The 20,365-nt window shown below is 40.4% G+C and overlaps 1 protein-coding gene across 2 annotated transcripts in view; it reads left to right on the forward strand.

Moving 5' to 3' along the window:
• ZCCHC2 (zinc finger CCHC-type containing 2) overlaps positions 1-20,365 on the forward strand; it is a gene marked incomplete at its 5' end in the record, with an annotated part of 52,408 nt that overhangs the window by 22,472 nt on the left and 9,571 nt on the right. For both annotated transcript variants that reach the window (XM_081253034.1, XM_081253033.1), the window contains 7 exons: positions 5,095-5,189; positions 7,808-7,891; positions 9,796-9,853; positions 11,921-12,056; positions 13,533-13,597; positions 13,987-14,081; positions 17,636-17,764. In XM_081253034.1, coding sequence (XP_081109160.1) covers positions 5,095-5,189; positions 7,808-7,891; positions 9,796-9,853; positions 11,921-12,056; positions 13,533-13,597; positions 13,987-14,081; positions 17,636-17,764 — 662 coding nt within the window. The remainder of the gene's footprint in view (positions 1-5,094; positions 5,190-7,807; positions 7,892-9,795; positions 9,854-11,920; positions 12,057-13,532; positions 13,598-13,986; positions 14,082-17,635; positions 17,765-20,365) is intronic.

Genomic DNA, 20,365 nt, shown 5'->3' on the forward strand with positions numbered 1-20,365 from the left:
CCCTCTGAAGCTAAGCGGCCCCAGCTGGGAGGAAGACTTGCTGAGGCAGAGGTGCGAGCCTTTTCATGCAGTGACCCTCCTGCTGCCCCCGAGGCCCCCTGAGTATTCTCAGGATGGGGTGGGGCTGGGGACAGAAGCAGAAATCCGGGAGGGAGGGTATTTTCATTGTATGACAAGATTTAGGGTGTGATTTGGAAGCAAATGAGGGAAACCAGAGAGGAGATGGAGGGAGTGACTGGGAAAAGGCAGCGGAGCAGAGAGCGGGAGGGTCCGACTCGAAGCCCCCCTACGAGCACGAGCACGATGGGCCGTGAGGAAAGCGGGCGGGCCGGCAGGACTTCAGAGTCAGAAGGCACCAGCCCGTTCACTGAGGGCGGGCGTCCCAGAGGGCACAGTGGGAGGGTCCAGAGAAGGACGAGGAGAAGTGGGAGGGGCTGGGTCTCTTGGGGGTGGGCACAGAGAGCATTCCAGGGCTGAGATGGGGTGGGGTTGGGTGAGGAAGAGTCCCCTGTGCTGCTGCTCAAGCATCGGTGGGCGTGTACATCCCTAGGGAGCCTGTTAAAGGGCAGAGTCGTGCCCCACAGTACTGGGGTGGGCGCAGTGCTGGGATTCTAGGCTGCTGGGGGCGCGGGGTCCGCAGAGCACGCCTTAGAGGGTGGCGAGCTCTCAGGCCCCCGCACGTACAGGTGGCTCAGGAGGGGCTTGTGCAGCTGTGGTACGGGGGTGGGGGGTGGCAGCGCGAGCCTGGTGTCTGCGCTTTGTGACAGCCTCTGGGGAGGGAAGTCATTCGCCCCCGGGTGATGGTGGTGGGAGGCCTGGCCTAATGTTCCAGAGGGTGCACACGTGACAGGTGGCCTGGCAGGGCGTGGGGCCCAGATGGGGTCAGGAGGGTGTACGCGCAGGGCTCCGAAGGGAGAAGCAGTGACAGTGGGAGACAGATGAGCTTACTACAGGGGCATGGGCCTAGTTAGGGTGTATATTAAGAATCATGAGAAGCAAGTTTCTCTGTTGGAGAAGAGAGTTATGGTATGGAAAGGAGAAAACCAGAATGAAATTAAAGATATCTGTGCAGACTCATGATTTTCAGTATATATAGGTAGATACAGAAATAAATATGGTTGTGTGTGTACACGTGTGTTCCCTGGCTCTGGTCATTGAAAGGGTCTGGAAGCAGCCACACCCCAGTAGCGGTGGGCATCCCTGGTGTCCAGAGCTTGACTTGTAACTCCGTTCTCCACTGAACAGAGCTAGGGCTCCTTGGAGGAGAAGCTGATTGCAGGGCTGGAGGAGGAAAAATACAAGATGAGCCCGTTGTGCCAGAGAGCAGGGAAGCGCTCAGGGAATGTTTGGCTTGGTCACAAGGACAAAGGCCAGCTTGAAGGGGCTCCTAGTGGTCAAATCTGGAGCAAATTGAACATCAAAATAAATAAGAACAGTAACGTTGAATAAAATAGGAAACCATGGGTCCATGTTGAAATAAGTAATAAACGAATAGATTGAACGTTTGAGGACTAGGACATTTACATTGTCAAAGTCATTTCCCAGTGCTTATTACTTCTAAAGGAGGGAGAGTAACTCTGGGTGGAGAAGTCTGACAGATGCTACTTGGATCCAGGACAGTGAACTTGACTCAGGACCGCCTACCACACAGTAGGCGGCAACGAAGGAGCACTGCCTCGCTCCTGTGATGTTCCTGCAGTGAACCTAATCTCGGGGAGACAGCAGACAAACCCAAATTGTGACCATTCCACGGAACATCTGCGCTGTCCTCTTAAAGCCAGGACAGTCGAGGGAGGGCTGAGAAGATAGCACGGCTAGCTGGATGCAGCGCAGGATCTGAACCGGGTCTTCGTGGTAAAAAGGATACTTTGGGACCAATTGGCAAAATTTAAAGGGCAGATGGGGGTTAGGAGGCCACAATTTATCAGTGTTAGTGTCCCGATTTTGATTGTAGGAGAATGTCTTTGTAGGAATACTTACGTTTCACCCGGGGTTGGGGCAGCAGAGGTCGGTTATTTATGGTTTAGAAAGAAAATTCTCTTTATTTGCAACTTCTCTGTAAGTTTGAGGTTTTCAGAGGGAAAAGAATACTTCCGCAAGGAGCCACTTTCAGAAACTTGGCTCTTGGCCAACACCACAATTAAGAAGTATGTGTTGGGGCTTCCCTGGTGGCGCAGTGGTTGAGAGTCCGCCTGCCGATGCAGGGGACGCGGGTTCGTTCCCCGGTCCGGGAAGATCCCACATGCCGCGGAGTGGGCCTGTGAGCCATGGCCACTGAGCCTGCGCGTCCGGAGCCTGTGCTCCGCAACGGGAGAGGCCACAGCAGTGAGAGGCCCGCGTACCACAAAAAAAAAAAAAAAAAAGTATGTGTTGGACTCCTTGTTATAGCTTTTAGGGTTCTCCTCATACGATCCTGTGTGTGTGTGTGTGGATAGCTTTTTCACTATAAAGATGTTATTCAAGCTATTTGTGGAGAATGCAAAGGAAGGTGTAATGTGAAAAGTCCCTAATATCCCTTTCTTCAAGTCTAGGCACTAGAAGTGGCCTTCATTAAAACCTTCCATACCTTTCCAAAAATTTTCTGTGCATGTACACATCCCTGACTTTGTTTATTTGTGTGTATTTCCTTTGCACAAATGAACTCTCCTTTGCACACGTTTTTGCCCCTTAGTCTTTTCATTAAATATAGTGGACGTGGTAAAGCATCAGTACATGTGAAAAGATGGCTGCCTCAGTGTTTATTTGCTACATAATGTTCCATTTTTAGCTGTACCATAATTAAACTAATCAGTGTATTTTATGGCTGTTTTGGTTCTTCCTAAATATTTTAACGCTGCAAGAATATTACAGTGACTGTCCACATACATGTTTCTTAACACACTTCTCTGTAAGAGAAATGCGTGGAATTGGAATTTTTGGTCAGAAGCACAGTGTGCATTTTTTAACATGCGGTACTTCCTGGTTCCTTCTCAGCGGGCAGCAGCACTTTATACCCTCAGAAGCCTTGTTTTTGCGTCTCCTCCACACCTCAGCCGACAGAAATACCCTCAGCTTCTCATCTTTGCCAGTCTCTAAAAAAGGAAGACTGTATCTCATTTTACTCTGTATTTGAGTGGCCATCTGTACTTTCCTCTGACTGAATTTTTCAGTCCCTTTCACTTTTTTATTGATTACTAATTTATAAGAGTTATTTGTTAGGTAAAAGAAAGGAGCACTGTTTGTCATTATTTCTTGACCATGCAAAAGGTTTAAATTTTTATGTAGTTGGATTTATCAGTCTTTTCTCTTACAGGTTCAGGGTTTTGTGTCCAGCTTGAAAAGACTTTTTCTCTTCAAAAATTATATTTTTAAAATGTTTTCTTCGTAATACTTCCTTTTAAAAACATCTTTGATTCTTTTGTATGGCTAGCCTGTGGTCTCAACACCATTAACTGGATTTTAGGACACTTATTCTCAGTTTGTGAATTTTAGATTAGTATTGCTGTAATTCATTTAAGAAATGTAGCAATTATAAAGGAGAGGGAGAAATGAAAGCAAGAGGTAGGTAATGAATTTATAAGTGAAGTGGAGATTGGATTGGTACAGGACATACTGCATTTACTTCCAAGTACACTGTAAATTAGGAAAATGAAGGTATGGCACTGAAATGTACATTTGGGGTTGGATGACTTCTGTTATGTCAAAATGTAATCCTGTTTTTCTTATTTGATTGCTTGAGTAGTTTATAGCCACTTTGGGTTCTAGTTGGGTATAACTGCCATCTTGTGGTTATGCAGCAATGAACCCTGACTTGAGTCTGTATGCTGATTCCAACCAAGCCCCTGCCTTTATCTCAGGTGTGGTTTTCCTATACTGGATATGCCTGTACTTTTGACCAGTTAATTTGGTTTGTAAATGTAACTGGGCAGTAGATGCCTTTGGATTTTAATCTTCAGCCTTAGGATTAAATGTGTTCAGACATTTAATGTGAACACATTAAATGTGTTCAGACCTGGAAATTTAGATTAGCTCCATACTTTGTATCTCAATTTCTCTTCCATCTCTTCATTTCCTCCCTTTGTATTCCTACTGAATATTTGCCTCCACATTTGAGAACCAAGAAGCAATTTTGTCTAATGCACAAGGCAACTTTGGTCCATAGGGGTCATCTCTTGATAGGGTATTTTGATGATTTTATAACTAATCTGAAAGATAGGTCCAAAACCTTGGGGAGACATTAAGAATTAAATTTTTAAATGAGCATTTAAAATGTTCAAAAGTAATGGAAGGGGGTTTGGATGTTGAGCAGGGTGACAGTTTAATATGCGTATACTATTTGAGTGTCATAACCTTGAAGAATGTTAGTATATTCCCTAAGAAGAAATCGGAACTGAAAGGCCAGATAATTTGTTTAGGGTGATTCAGCTTTTAAGTGATTGAGCTGGTATTCAGATCCCAAGTAACTGTGCTGTAACTATGCCCCTTTCTGCAGAGTAACCTTTTGTGGGGAAGACCTCCAGTTGGAATCTTTTAATGACATTAATAAAACATGAGGAAAGCTGTTTTTTAAAGATAACAGCTTAGAATTGTGTTATGATACATATTGAGATGAATCATCAGTCATACCTTAGTCTGTAGTAATACTTGTGACTAACTTGGCCGCTGCGTTCCGTTCGTAGTTTCCAGAACTCCTGCATCCCGAACTTCCCAACCTCTTACTTTCAGACTGTGGGAAGGTGCCTTCATGGTACACCCAAATGATGAAAAGTAACACCTATGAAGAAGGGTAAAGAAACTGAAGTTGTTTTTCTGAGCAGAAAGGCGACTATTGGACCACTTGGGTAAAAGGCTGAAATAATACACAGTTGGTTAGAATTGAAGCGTTACCACTAGATTATATAAAATTAAAAATAAGCCTGTTTTATTAGATTCTTGTAAATAAGTCTTTTATTCACTTCCTCTTATGGGAAATACATTAGAAAATAATATTCTTTTCCTTAGGAAAACAATTTTTTATACCTGAATTAAACTGCCACTGGGTTTGTTTACAATCTAAACTATCTCATGGATTTGTAGTACATGAAATTAATGAATGTCTTTTCTTTTTATATGCAGGCAGCTATTTTCAACTTCATCACGAGCTTTTCTACAGAATCAGAAAGTACACAGCTTTTTTCAGTCCATATCATCAGACCCTCTACACAGCCTCAGTAAGTGTCCCTTTGCTTCTCTGTAGAAATTTGGCCTTTTTCTTGCTTGGATTTCTTGCTTTACCATGCCATCTTGTATGGGATTGTCATTTTAGTTAAGGTCAAGGAATAGTGGCATACAAAATTAGAAACATTTGTAGTTTTTAGTGAATTTTATACTGCAGTTTTAAAGAAAATAACTTACAACAGCTAATGTGACAAAACAGTAATGACCTATATGCAAAAAGAATATAAAAAAGAGTGGATGTATGTATATATATAACTGATTCACTTTGCTGTACAGCAGAAACTAACACAACACTGTAAATCAGCTATACTCTAGTAAAAATTAAAAAATTAAAAAAAAAAGCTAACGTCACAAAACAGACTGATTCCAAGGCAAGGGCCAAGTATCTCAAACTCGTGGGCATACTGCATCCTCAAATTCCTTGAGAGATCTGGCTTACAGGTTGTAGAGATGCTTCAGTGCTGCTTGCATGATGGATAACCTCTCGTGATGTGCCCCTGTTCCCATAATGACCTCCCCAGCCTCCCAGGCTGGAAACTCTGGCCTTACTCTTTTCACCTTTCCTCTTTGTATTCAGTCATTTAAAGGCCAAGTCACGCCAGACAAAGGACATCATCCTTTTTACCCCTCCTCACCAATCCCATTGTTAGTTAGGTCTTTTTTTCATGCACAGACTGTGCAAAGCCTCACTTCTCTCAGATTCTAGTTTCTTACTGTACTATAACCTGTCCTGGGCTTGTCTCGGGGATCAATTTGTTAATCCTCTATTTAGAACCTTAAACGTTTGCTGTGAAATTCAAGCCCTGCTGTGAGCCCCTTGAGCCGCCTCTCACCTCTCGGGCTCCCAGGGCTCGCGGGCTTGGCAGCCACCGCGGGCTTGGCAGCCACCGCGGGCTTGGCAGCCACTCAGGACACCCTGCCTTTTCCTGTCCCAGGGTCTTGTCTCGTTCTGCACCCCCTCTTTTGTTACAGTCTGTTAAAATCACCCCTGTTTCAGGACCCAACTGAAATAACACCTCATGAGGATTTCCTAGATTTCTCGTATGTTCCTGTGGTTTGGTTTTGCCCGCGTGTTTCAGCATTCATCATGGTCTGCCTTGAGTTTAGCTTTATAGACGTCTATCTCAGCTGCCTTTTTTAACAAATATTTTGCCAGTAACATCGACGTGTGCTTTAGGAGAATTTCTGCTAACTTTAAGCACAGCCATTACGGCAAGTCGCTGTGTATTTTTCTTGTTTTTTGAATCTTTCCTTCTGCTTTCAACAAAGCCATGTCTCCCTGTACCTAGAGGGGAAAGAAAATGCATTTTTCCTCAGTTCAAAGTGGGAGGAAAAAAAGAGGTAAAAAAAAAATAGTATGAGTGGATATTTATTGTAACATAGGGGTTAACTTTTAGTTTTTCTAATCATTTGTGTATATGTATATATGCCTTAAACATTTTAAACAAAAAGTAGCAACTAGAATTAACGACTCTTCATGACTAAGACAAGATGAACAACTCCATGTTTAAATTCACGTCTGAATAGTGGCAATAGCTTTTTTAAAAGAGAATCCTGATCATTCTAGAGATGTTAATAGATTTAACAGTCAGTGCTTTCCACTTGAACCAAGTGTGGTTTTTAATGAATATCTATAAATAGCATCTGTCTAATTCTAAAAAAGCATTGAAGCATGAAGTTAAACTTTTAATTCAGATTTTAGCAGGCTGCCTAGGAAAATGTACCCAAGTGAGTAGTACACACATAAATAACAGAAAACCCGTCTGGAGAGTTTGGCAGTATCTAAATTATATGAGCAATGCTAAAGAGGCTGGTAGATTTTAAGATATCAAATTGTTGTGAAATCAAAATAGTGTATTAAGGGACATGTTTTGAGATTGTGGAAAATCTGGTCAGGATGTTCAAATTATTTCACCAAAGAACACATCATTGGCAAAGTTCATTTGCACTTACTCTTTTAAGAAATGACAGCTCTAACTTCCCCTGCCCCACAATAGAGAGCAATATTCCATATCCCGACAGCTGAGAGAACAAATGTTAAACTCCTGAATGACTTAAAATGTTGACCTCCAGAAGCCTACTGGTCTGTATTTTAATGGACACGTAATCCAATGCATCAAAGTGGGTTCTGTGGGTCAGTGCTGGTCCATGATTGCTGCTCACTGGTCTATGGTAGAAGAACAGGAGCAGAGAGGAGATGCTGGGAGTAATCTCACGTTGCCACATTATACTGTCTTTCATAAAAGGAGCGATCCACACAAACTGGAAATTCTGAAAAACCTTACACAGCACAGATAGTTGAGAAGCACTAATCTAGTCCATCTCCTCATTTTGCACAAGAGCACACGGGGGCAGGCAGATGTGAAGCAGCTTGCTTCACTCCTGTGGCTTTTATGGGGAGAGCTGGCTCCGTGCTTCAGGGTCCCCACTCACATTCCAGGGTTTTGTGCTATGTCCTCTAGCTTTCTTCAAAGTCCTAACTACTAGACGTGTTCTCTTTACCATTAACTCTCCACTCTCATCCTCCGTGGGAGAAGAGTAATGATTATATTTGTTTTTCTCACTATTATAATTTTCCCTAAAAGTTAATGGTATTTAATACTTCCCGCAGATAACTTACAATCCTCTCTGAAGACTTCTAAGATATTAGAACACTTAAAAGAAGACAGCTCAGAAGCTTCAAGTCAAGAAGAAGGTAAACGCTGATTCACTGGAATAAGTCATTCTGCGTGATATTGTCACAGGGATAGGTAAACAAACCGTTAGAACAGATTAAGGAACTGAGAAACAGACATATGGGAACTTGGAATGTGACAGGTGGCCTTACAGAAAAGTGGGGAAAGAATATGCAATAAATGGTATTGGCTGGCTTTCCAGTCAAAAAAAGTGTTATATAATTAGATCCCTACTTCTGTTGGGCACAGAAAGTTTCAAATGAATAACAAATTATTTGCAACATATATAAACTTAATGTAATATGTAAAATGTAAAACTTAAATTTTTAAATATTAATAGTCTGGGATGAGAAGGCTTTCTTGACAGGACAAAGCATGACCATAGTGGAGATCTTTCTAATCTAAATTAAAGCTTCACAAGTGACAAAAGGTTTCCATTCAGAGGACATTTGCAGGATATTTACAGGTGTAAAGACTATACATCCAGACTATAGATTCTTTTAAAAATCATTGAGAAAATCAGTCTGGTCAACAATATGGGGAAAGATAAACACAGGCAGTTCTCACAGAAGAACCTTGAATGGTTCAGCCTCACGAGTAGTCCAGAAAGCGCAAACTAAAAACAATGAGAGGGGCTTCCCTGGTGGCTCAGTGGGTAAGAATCCGCCTGCCAATGCAGGGGACATGGGTTCGAGCCCTGGTCCACAAAGACCCCACATGCCGCAGAGCAACTGAGCCCGTGCACCACAACTACTGAGCCTGTGCTGTAGAGCCCGTGAGCCACAACCACTGAGCCCGTGTGCCACAACTACGGAAGCCCGTGTGCCTAGAGCCCATGCTCTGCAACAAGAGAAGCCACCGCAATGAGAAGTCTGTGCACCGCAACGAAGAGTAGCCCCCCGCTCGCCGCAACTAGAGAAAGCCCGCGCGCAGCAACGAAGACCCAATGCAGCCAAAAATAAATAAATAAAATAATTAAAAAACAAAAGAACAATGAGAGATTAGTTCACACTCATCAGATTGGCAAACCATTTTCAAGTCTGACATTATCAAAGATATGAAGTAATGGGAATCCTCATCTACTGTTGATGGGAATTTAAATTGGTACAACTATTGGTACAACTATTTTGGACAAAAATTTGACACTCTCGTGAAGTTGGAGGTGATTAATGCTACTCCCCAGCAGTTCTGCTTCTATGAAAATTGTCGTCCGTGTCTTCAGGGGACAGGGATTCAGGCTCTCCTAGCAGCTTATGGGTAACAGCAAGTACTTGGATGTTAACCCAAATGTTTCAAATGTTAATAAAGTTATAAATAGATTGTGGTACATTCATGCTAGGTGGCAATTAAAATAAAGGGTATTTATAGTATATTCAAACATGTAGCACCACTGTGTGTTTGTGAATACAGGGGTAGTTAAAATAAAAACATGCACTAGATTATTTCAACTAGTTAACCTCTGTGGAGGGAGGGAGCTGAATGGAATGGAGGGAGGCCTTTGGTTGTTTCTGGGATATTTCCTTTCCTAATAAAAAGAGGCAAATACAGAGGTATCTGGGAGGTGGGTACATGGGTGCTGGTTTTATTAACATGTGGTTTTTTGATATTTGAGACACTTCTTTTTTTTCTAATGGTTAAAAAAGAGCCTGAAATTGAATGTGTGGTTTTGCAGCGTAATGCTCACGTCAAATTTCGTAGTCTTGGACAAAATTGATTTTGCTATTAGGTGGAACATATTTGAGAGGATATTTAAGGAAATTACTGTGTCTTTGAAAAATTGTTTCTTTAAGGAATTGTGAAAAATGCTTGGACGTGCTCTACGTGGTCTGTCAACACTGTTATGGTCACATACATTAGTTGCGTCTTCCTTTTGGATTTTGCAGAAGCATATGGTATAATAAATTGTTTTTTTCCTCCACCCTAGATGTGTTACAGCACACCATAATCCACAAGAAACATACCGGAAAAAGTCCCCTTGTGAAGTAGGTATCTAGTTCCTAAAACATGAATGACTTTGTGTGTTTTTAAATCACCATCACGTTTACTTACTGATGTATTTGGCTATAATTCTGCCGGTTTACTGTTTGCTTGTTATTTGTCTCACCTTTCCTGTGTTCTCCTTTCTTGCTTTTGGGCGATTTTTTTTTAATTCTGTTTTTCTCTTCTATTAGCCTTGATAGTTTTCCATACATTGTTTTTCGATTCTTCTGATGGTTACCTAGAGGTTTTATTCTACATCTTTGACTTAGGAAGGTCTGATATTTGTGCTTGTACCATTTCCCACGTGAGGACCTTGGATCACTGTAACTTCACTTACCTCCTCCCAGCTTATAAACTGTAGCTGTCATGCATCTTAATTCTGTTTTAAACCTCATGCAACCTTTTTGCATTAATCATTTAGGTGTTTACCATTCCACTGTTCTTCATTCCTTCCAGTGTGCCTGAGCATCCTTCTAACTGAAGAACACTTGAGAATTCCCTGTCATCATATCTGCCAGTAATGAAATCACTTTGTTTTTATCTGGAAAAAATGTCTATTTTGCCTTCAGTTTTGAAAGACATTTTTGCTCATATGACATAGGACTCCAGGCTGGCAGTTACTTTCTGTGAGTGCTCGGAAGCTCCAGTGTCGCTGTCTCCGGTCTAGTGCCCTTGGTCCTTCACATCATATCCTCTCAGCCCAGTTTGATTTCTGCTGCAAGCCACATAAAATCATTTATGTGACTTCTGACCCCCCTCACACTGCGACCGTCCCTCCGCAGGCCCTGCCTTGTGACTGTCCGCCTCCTGCCTCAGGGCCCGCGCTGATTCTATGAGCCTGCTCAGCCCTTGAGCCAGCCCAGTTCAGAGCTGCACGTTAATTTGCCCCACGGGTCAACCCTCAACTGGTGGGGAGCTCCAGCTTCCTGCCCTTTGGGGAGATAATTCTGGGAGGTCCCAGCTGGTTCGAGCTTCTGTCGCTCAGAGCGGCAGCCTCGCTAACGGACCCACACGCTGGTTTTTCCTCCTTTCCTGTTTCATTCTCCCCACTCCTTGTTCCCACTTCTGGATCACCTCCCAAATCAACTGTGTCATCGCCAGATTCTGCTTTTAGGGGTGTCCATTGTTCTTCAATCTTATCGCTGCTCTTTGAAAGTTAGTGTGCTTTTCCAAACTGACTGTGTTTTTGAATTTTCCCATTGTCTGGTTTTCAGCAGTTTCCTGTGATACATTTGTAGCTTTCTTTGAATGCGTTCTGCTTTCCTAAGTCTGAAGTTTGATACAGTTCTGTTTCAGAGAAGCCCAGGCCATTCTCTCTTCACATATTGCTTCTGCCTGTTCTCTTGCTCCCTCTTCTGAGGCTCGGGGTGCTTACAGGTTAGACTTTTCACCATGTCCTAGGTGTTCTCTCAAATTTTTTTTTGTTTTCCACATTCTTTTCCTCTCAGTGTTCCAGTCTATTGTCTCATGATGAAATTTCCTCTTCAGTGATTTTTTTCATCCGTTTCCATCCATTGAGTTCTTAATTTCAGTTTACTGTACAGTTCTAGAATTTAAATTTGGTTCTTTTTTTTCTATATTCCAGTATTCTTCCAAAATCCTGTCGTCTTGCAGTCCTTGACCGATGTGTGAAACACTGTTAATTCAGAGTCCACGTCCAATCACTTCATTCTCTGGATTCTCTCTGAGTCTCCTTCTGTTGTGTGTTTCTCTTGGTTTTCAGTCACATTATCCTGTCCCTTTACTTGCCTTAGACACACACAGGACATAGTGGTTCTCTTGAGATTGGGGTTAACGCCCCAGCTGTGAGTGGTACAGGATGAGTCTAAAGACAGGCTGTGCCTCTGTTGTCAACCTCCTCAGAGGCAGGTATTAATTATTAAATAGGTAAGAGAGGTGTGAACTGGTTTATTCTTACAGTAGACTTTTTTCCTTAGAGCTGTTGCTAGGCCTTCTATAAAAAACGAATACACTGAAGAAAGGGTTAGTATAGCTTCTTCATTATGAGATGAGAAGGTTAGCTGATTGAGGACAGAGTTTCATACTTGCGTGAACTCTTCTTTTGGTAGCACTATTGGTACAAGTTGTTCTCCGTTGGATGGGCTCACCATGCAGTATTCTGAACAGAATGGAATCATGGATTGGAGGAAGCAAACCTGCACCACCATTCAGCACCCGGAGCACTGTGTGGCCTTAGCTGACCAGGTACGGGGGCTTTGTTTTGTCTTCGTGCCATACTGTTCAAGCATTGTCACTGCATGAGAGTCGAGTTCTTTAAGCATTATTATGTCAGATAGTGTATCTGGTAAGAAGAAATGAAGGAATGTTTGAATGTAAGACTTCAAAGTTAATTGGTGTACATGATCTAAGCTCCTCTGTGACCTGAAGAAGTGTATATGTATTACTTTGTTTTTTTGTTTTTTGTTTTAATTTTTATTTATTTATTTATTTTTGGCTATGTTGGGTCTTTGTTGCTGCGCGTGGGCTTTCTCTAGCTGAGGCAAGCCGGGGCTACTCTTTGTTGCTGTGCGTGGGCTTCTCATTGTGGTGGCTTCTCTTGTTGCAGAGCACGGGCTCTAGGCGTGTGGGCTTTAGTAGTTGTGGCACGCGTGCTCAGTCGTTGTGGCTCACGGGTTCTAGAGCACAGGCTCAGTAGTTGTGGCACGTGGGCTTAGCTGCTCCATGGCGTGTGGGATCTTCCCGGACCAGCGTTCGAACCCCTGTCCCTTGCACTGGCAGGCAGATTCTTAACCACTGCACCACGTGGGAAGCCCTGTATTACTTGTATTGCTCAAAAATATTAGTACATTTTATTGTGATGCCTAAAATGTTTCACTAGGGATGCATTGTTATGCCAGGTTTTTTGCTTTTGAATTATTCACATTTCAGTCACTGTCTTGCTGTTTATTGGTGATGTGAATTTTGAAACGGACCTTCCCTCATGAGTTGTTGGGCCAGTTTACCAGCAGTCCTGAATGTACTTAGGAAATACTTGGTTTTTAGGAGTTGGTGTAATCAGAGAACAGAATGCTCTCAAGTGTGTTTAGGTAACATGGCACCACAGATACATGAGAGATACTTACTGGTACAGCTATGGAGAGAACCACCTTCTCTCTAGAAAATTGATTTTTATTACTGGCCAACACTCAGATCCAAATGTTTACCTTTACTGGAACGTGTTTTTATGAACTGAAGCATTAAAACATACTTTGAGAAATTGTGTGTTATCGGAGTCATACTTCCTTAATGGCCGAGTTTCAGGTCTCTGTGATTATACTTTTTCTCCCACTACTTCAGTGCTAGCACCGTTTCTTCTTAGAGTTGACGCAACTGTGTGTTGCAGTTTTACCAACCTGAACTTTACGAGAATATTAGTAAACGTATAGCAAATACCGGTTACTTGGTTGTGTTTCATTTTGTGATAAGAAGAAAAAATACACATCCATTTTAAAAGCAAAATACGAGATAGGTATTTTACTCATAATTAATATTAAGTATTTGTCAGAATATGCAGATTTTAGTGGGTCAAGTAGGTAACTTCAAAAAAGAGGTTGGAAATAAAAACGTGTTAGAATATACAGCTGGGACTGCATTATTTTAATGTTTTTTATCAGAATAAGAGGATACCTACACGAGTATGGTCTCACTTTAGTCTGATTTTTTTTTTATTCTTTTCCCTAGCATTCAACTGAAAAACGAAGTTTATCTTCAATAAATAAGAAGAAAGGAAAGCCACAAATAGAAAAGTAGGTTCAATTTAATCTTTCCAGCAATAGAAATTGGTAAGAAGAGACAACATTTGATAATGGGCATGTTTAATTTATGTAGTATAAATAGTATTTTTCCATTAGTTTTCTTTATATTTTTACTCTGGACTTAATTTTTTCAGTTCTAAATAATCAACACATGCAGGTGATAAAAATAAAGCTATTGTCAAATATTATATTCAGTTTGGAGAGGCAAAATTCTCAGCCCTGTAAACTAAAGGGTGAATCTTGGATTTACATTGTACCTTACTAAACATTTTTTTTTAATTATAAAAAAAATTTGAGGGGAATTTTATTAATACTGTACTTAGTGTGTTCTCTAGGGACTCTTATAAACAATGTGGGTAACATGTATACTTTCGGCTTAGGGAGAAAATTAAGAAAACTGACAACAGATTGAATAGTAGAATAAATGGTATTCGAATCTCCGCTCCTCAGCACGCCCACGGTGGTTCTGTGAAAGGTAAGGGTGTTTTTCTTTCAAATACACGTCACCTAAATATATTTAGCAGGGTACCTATTATTGTAGGTATTAGGCTGTTGTGTCAAAGCCTGCTAACACTTTTTTCCTGCGTTAATGTGAATAGTGATTTCTAAATTGACTCCATTAATACTTCAGAATTGTTTAGTGCAGGAAATTTGATTCGGCCACGGAGGTAAATTTCTCCTTTGCCACAGTGACACTCTGGCACCTTTTCCTTCCCCGGGTAGCAGCAGTCTCCTCGATTGTTTCCTTCTCAGCCAATCCCTGCTCCAGAGCAGAGGCTGCGGGACCTGCGGGGTCTTTCCACCCTCGTGGACGCCTGTACTCGTTGTGTAAAGTCACCTGTAAAAATCCTGTTGACTTTTTCATGTTTTAATGACTGTCCTTTGTGGAGTTTTATGGGACTTCCCGGGAATTCAGACCCTCAGATTTTCGTTGTACTAGGTTTGTGTGGTTTCCATCTACCCACCATTATTTTAAGGTCCTTTTATTTATTTATTTATTTATTTATTTTTGCGGTACGCGGGCCTCTCACTGTTGTGGCCTCTCCCGTTGCGGAGCACAGGCTCCGGACGCGCAGGCTCAGCGGCCATGGCTCACGGGCCCAGCCGCTCCGCGGCATGTGGGATCTTCCCAGACCGGGGCACGAACCCGTGTCCCCTGCATCGGCAGGCGGACTCTCAACCACTGCTCCACCAGGGAAGCCCAAAGGTCCTTTTATTTTTAAGTGAAAGATTTTATGTTCATTTGACTGAGAAATGTCCCTTGTGCTGGTTCATTGGTAACTTTTCTGTGTTACATTTACCTTCACCACTCATAGTAAAGATTTTTAAAAAAAGAGTAAAAGCTCACAGACCTCTAGGAAAGTGTTTGTCCATGTGTGTTTCTAACACATGTAGCTGACCCTACAAATAAGACTTGTTTAATTTAAATTTTATTCAAATGTTAGTACCTTCAGTTGTGATGCAACATAAATAACCAGAATATATCCATTTTTTTAATGGAGTATATTTTTAAACTAGCTATTTCTTTAGAGAGATTTAATATTGATAAGGAAATATAGTTGCATTTTGACTCTAAAATCATCTGGCCCACTCATTGAATTAATTAACTGAGCTGTCTTTGGGGGGAAAATGACATGGGGAAAAACCATGTTTATGAGTATATTGTAACACTTCAGTATCTTTGAGGTTTCCTGTGGTGATGGCAGCTAAAAGGAGGGGGAGAAGCTAAAATAAGGAAGACAAGAGTTCCCTGTCAGTGGATGATTAGAAATAGCTTCTGCCAGGCCTCCCTGTCTGTTTCCTCCTTCTGGTTTATTTTCTGCACTGTCTTCTAAAGCACACACTAAATCAGGTCATTCTATAGTTGAAATTCCTGTCAAATATATACCACCCTCATGACATCACTCTCTCTCGTCTCTCACATGATTTGGGAACTACGCCAAAAAAGCTTGTGCAACAGTTCTTTCCCTTTTAGCTTCATATTTTCAGAGAAGTGTGTGGACTTTGATCTCAGACAGATGTGGGTTTGAATCCTTACTCCACCAGTTTCTTAAATTTGTAAAAGAAGAAGAATATCTACCTCACCAGACTGTAAAACTTAAATGTGATAACATGAAAAGCATTTAGCTAGTATCAAGCACAGAGGTGTTCAATAATGTGGTTCCTTTTCCCTATTCTAATAAGTTAGAAGAAAACATACACTGTATAGGTTATTAAAAACTTTTTTAAAAAAAACATCTTTATTGGAGTATAATTGCTTTACTGTGGTGTGTTTCTGCTTTATAACAAAGTCAATCAGCTATACATAAAAATATATCCCCATATCCCCTCCCTCTTGTGTCTCCCTCCCACCCTCCCTATCCCACTCCTCTAGGTGGTCACAAGCACCGAGCTGATCTCCCTGTGCTATGTGACGGCTTCCTACTAGCTATCTATAAGAACTTTTGATAACATCTCAGGCTCTAATTCCTTTATTTCTTTATTTTCAAATATTATGAAAGTACAGTCTCAGGATTTTTGATTCAAGATTAACCTTTTCTGTCTATTTTGTTCTCTATATATGTCACTGATTCATATATATTTATATTTATAGAGTACGACTATAAATATATATATCAATACTTTGTACAACTTGTCTTATTGTCTAGTATAGCTCAGATGTTTGCTGGCTCCAACTTAAAGGGAAAACCCTCTGTTTATTAATTCCCCTTTGAAATACTAAGGAATTACCTTTAAGAAGGTGATTACTTTTAAGCATTCAGTAAACTTAAGATATATTTAAGATTTTTTTAAATAGGACAATCACACATATCATAAATGTAGGTACTATACTGAAGCTGAAAATTTTAAATAACTCAGTTAAAAATAAGTATTATTTATTTTTAATTTAAAATTTAACTTCTATTTTGAGTAAAATACATTTATGTGGTTCAAAATTCTGAAGGTACAAAAGGGAACAAAATAAATCCCTCACTGCGTCCCTCCGTGTTGTCTTCTCCCCAAAGCAGTCAGTGCTGTTCATCATCTGTGTTTTTGCAGTGTGTTTGCTTTTAAAATCTCTTTGAGACATGATAAATAAAACAGTTTATCTCTCTGTTTAAAAGGGCAATTTGTGGAATAGCCTTTGGCATAGTTATTTCATCCTCACCTTCCAGCCACACCTCTGACTCCAAAGGATCACATATTTTTTTATTATATAAATTCCAAAGACTCTACACAATTCTGAAGCGCCTGGATTGTCAGAAAGGGAAAATTATGTTCAGTATAGATTTACATTTATGTATTTAGTTCTTTGAAAATTGCAAATTAATATATGACGTTTGGTGGTTAGAATATTTGCTAGCTATATAATCTAAACAAAATCATTTCATAAATTCATTTTGAGAAATAGCTACCTTTTTTTTCCCTTCTTTTTACATTTCTGAAACTTACTCTTTAGAGTTTCAAAGTCTTCACTGCGTTTTAGTGAGCAAATCTTGGCTCACTCTATCCCAATGGTTTTTTTTTTTTGTTTGTTTTTCCCCAGTCCATCATTTCTGGTTAGAACTCAGGGGTTACTCAGTCTACCTGATGGGAAGCAATTTACTCTTTTTAAATATTCAGGCATAGAAATTTTAACTGAATAGGCATTTTTGGCAGTCAGTTCTAATTTTGAGTTCTTTTAAAGAAAGAATTTTACAACATGCTCTGAGGAGTTAAAATATATAGACTTAAGTGGCTCAATGTGCTAATATTGGACAGATCCTACAAAGAATCTTAATTCTGATTTTTTAAAGTCGGTTATATTGATTTTTTTCCTCTGCCTTTGTTTTAAGAATGCATTTGTCCCCCCCAAAACAGTCGTCAATTATTTTCAAATAAAATTGTGCTTCAGTAATGAATTTTTACCTAGGTCAGAGGCCAGCTTTTTATGTAATTATAGAAAAACTTGGGGAAAAAAATTTAAGGGTGTAACTAATTTCTGATGGTTCAATTCAGAAATTTATTTAACTAAACAATTCTATTTTTAAAAAATCACGTTATTTTTAGATGTGAATTTGGACATTGGATCTGGACATGACACCTGTGGAGAAACATCTTCAGAGAGTTACAGTTCTCCGTCTAGCCCACGACATGATGGAAGAGAAAGTTTTGAAAGTGAAGAAGAAAAAGACAGAGGTTTGCTCTTTGGAGGGATTTGGGGGTGTCAGAGGAAAATGTGTGCTCTTAAAATCAGTCAAACATAAGTATTTTTATGGTACTGTAAATGTCATTATTGACTTTAATTTGTATAAAGGGTGTCTTGTAGACCACTGACTTAGCAGTTTCTAGTGATGTTGATTTTTTTAAACCTATTTCACTGCATATGAAATTAAAGAGAAAGAAGACAGTCACAACAAAATGTAGAGTTAATGTAGAAAGATTGAAAACTTGCATATTGTTAGATGCACATATATTTATAATGTTTATGTCTTCCTGATGGATTGACCCTTTTTATCATTATAAATATCCTTCTTTGTCTCTACTGACAATTTTTTTCTTAAAATCTATTTTGTCTGATAAAATAGATAGCTCTCTTTTGGGTGTTTGCAGGGTACCTCTTTTTCCATCCTTTTACTTTAAGCTTATTTGTGTCTTTGACTCTAAAGTATCTCTTAAAGACACCTTATAGTTGGATTATGGTTTTTAGCAATTCTGCCCATCTCTGCCATTTGATTGGAGTGTTTAACCTATTGAAATTTACTGTAATTACTGATAAGGTAGGATTTACATCTGCTCTTTTGCACTTTGTTTTCTGTATGTACTATGTCTTCAATTCCTCCTTAAATGGAGGCTCAGAGTCAGCCAGAAATAAGAGTTTAGAGCCTTCTTAGGTCTCTCCTGGGCATGCATATACAGCCCTAGATATGAGCATGGCCTTTTAGATTCCCAGGAATATATTGAAGCTTTTCAGAGCTCCCTGTGAACATCTCATTCTTCAGCTTTTCCTTTTAAGTCTTTTGGTCAGACTATTGTTAGCCTCAACTGGTAATGCCAGCCCAGGCAGCCAAATTGTTAAACAGTTGCCGCAGATCGACTGTGACACATGCCCTGTGGGTAAGCAGGTGTTAACACAGAGTGAACTCAAGTTGCCAGACAGATAGTGACGGTTCCTTAGGAAGGTGCTTTTATAGAGTTCCAAATCCATGTTTCTTAGAGTGGCTGCTAGGCTGCTTGTTTTCATCGCTACTGTAGTTGCAAGACTATTAGTTTACAAGGCTACTTCAGAGGTGGAGAATGTGAGCAAGAATTAGGGCAAGGTGAAATACTGCAGTGGTTGCTATTCTTACAAGATTCAGCTGTTTTTCTTTAATAAACACTCTTCACATTGCTGCAAGCCTTTAACTGATTTCCAGAGTTCTGAAAAAGTTGATTTTGATAGTTTTTGCCAGGATTTTTGTTGCTTTTATGGAGGAGTGGAGTGTCAGAGGTTCTTACCCTGCCATTCCAGAAATGAGGTATCAAAAATGTATATGTTGGGACTTCCCTGGTGGTCCAGTGATTAAGACTCCCCCTTCCAATGCAGGGGGTGTGGGGTTTGATCCCTGGTCGGGGAGCTAAGATCCCCCATGCCTCGCAGCCAAAAAAAAAATGGAAACATAAAAAAAAGAAGCAATATTGCAACAAATTCAATAAAGACTTTAAAAGTGGTCCACAGACACACAAAAAATGTATATGCTGAATGAGGATGTCATTCTTTACAATGATAATGATATCTGATAACATCTTGGCTATAAACGTCTTAGTAATACTGTCTTGGTTATAAGGTGTGTCCATGCTGGTGGGCAGTAATAAATGGTTTCTCTTGGGCCGCTTAAAGATCATAAAGATCCTTTAACAACAGCATTTCAGACACGTGGCTTTTTCCTGCACAGTCCACAACTCTTCGAGACCTTAGCCTTTCTGTTATAGCGTCAGGTCGCATCTTAGGGAGCTATGACAATGATTCTGCTGCATCACATACAGTTAAAGCCAGTTTTTACTTTGAAGTTATTTTGAAGTCGTAACAAATGTAACATGCAGTGACTACTGCCAGTTCTACTAATCTGAGGCAACACTGCACTTCTGATCTGCAGTTTCCTCATGAAAGAAGAAAAATGAAAGTAACTGCCCAGAGCCCTTATGAAGGTTAAACGAGAGAATTTTTATGCCTTATCCAGAATAGAGAAGCTTTCAATATGCTATGCTCGATTCTGTAGGATGTACCAATAATCCATGGCTCTTAAGCTAACAATGCAGATTTGCCTCTTTGTCAGAATTACGGGTACATCTGCCTAGATGACTTTGCAGCAGTCCTTTCCTGTCATCAGATAGGGTGAGCTGGTGGGCCTGTATAGAGGAGCTTGCCCTTTTTCAGATAGGCTCTGTTATCGCATGACTAAATGAGCCTTCCATAAATGAAGGATCATTAAGGGCTCACTGAAACCATCCAGGGGGGAAAACGTCCACTGTGATAACAAGTGTTGATCATCTTTAGAATTTCGAGTGCATGAAAAGGTTGCTTTGAAAAGCATGTGGCTTTGTTGTTCTTGTTGGTCATAAAGGGGTTTTGTTGTGAGACTTTATACTTTTCAGAGTCAGCGCAAAAAAGGAGGACCTCTCTCTAAATAGCTGGGTGAGTCCTTATAATGCTTAGAAAACCATTTGGATCAGGGGGCCATTTGCTATGACTTAAGAAGATTTAAACAAAGCCCAATTCCTATAGAAATTTAATTGATCATCTGAAAAATACTACAGCTT

This window comes from Mesoplodon bidens (genome assembly GCF_964165515.1).
Source record: "Mesoplodon bidens genome assembly, chromosome: 13".
NCBI classification, from domain to species: domain Eukaryota; kingdom Metazoa; phylum Chordata; class Mammalia; order Artiodactyla; family Ziphiidae; genus Mesoplodon; species Mesoplodon bidens.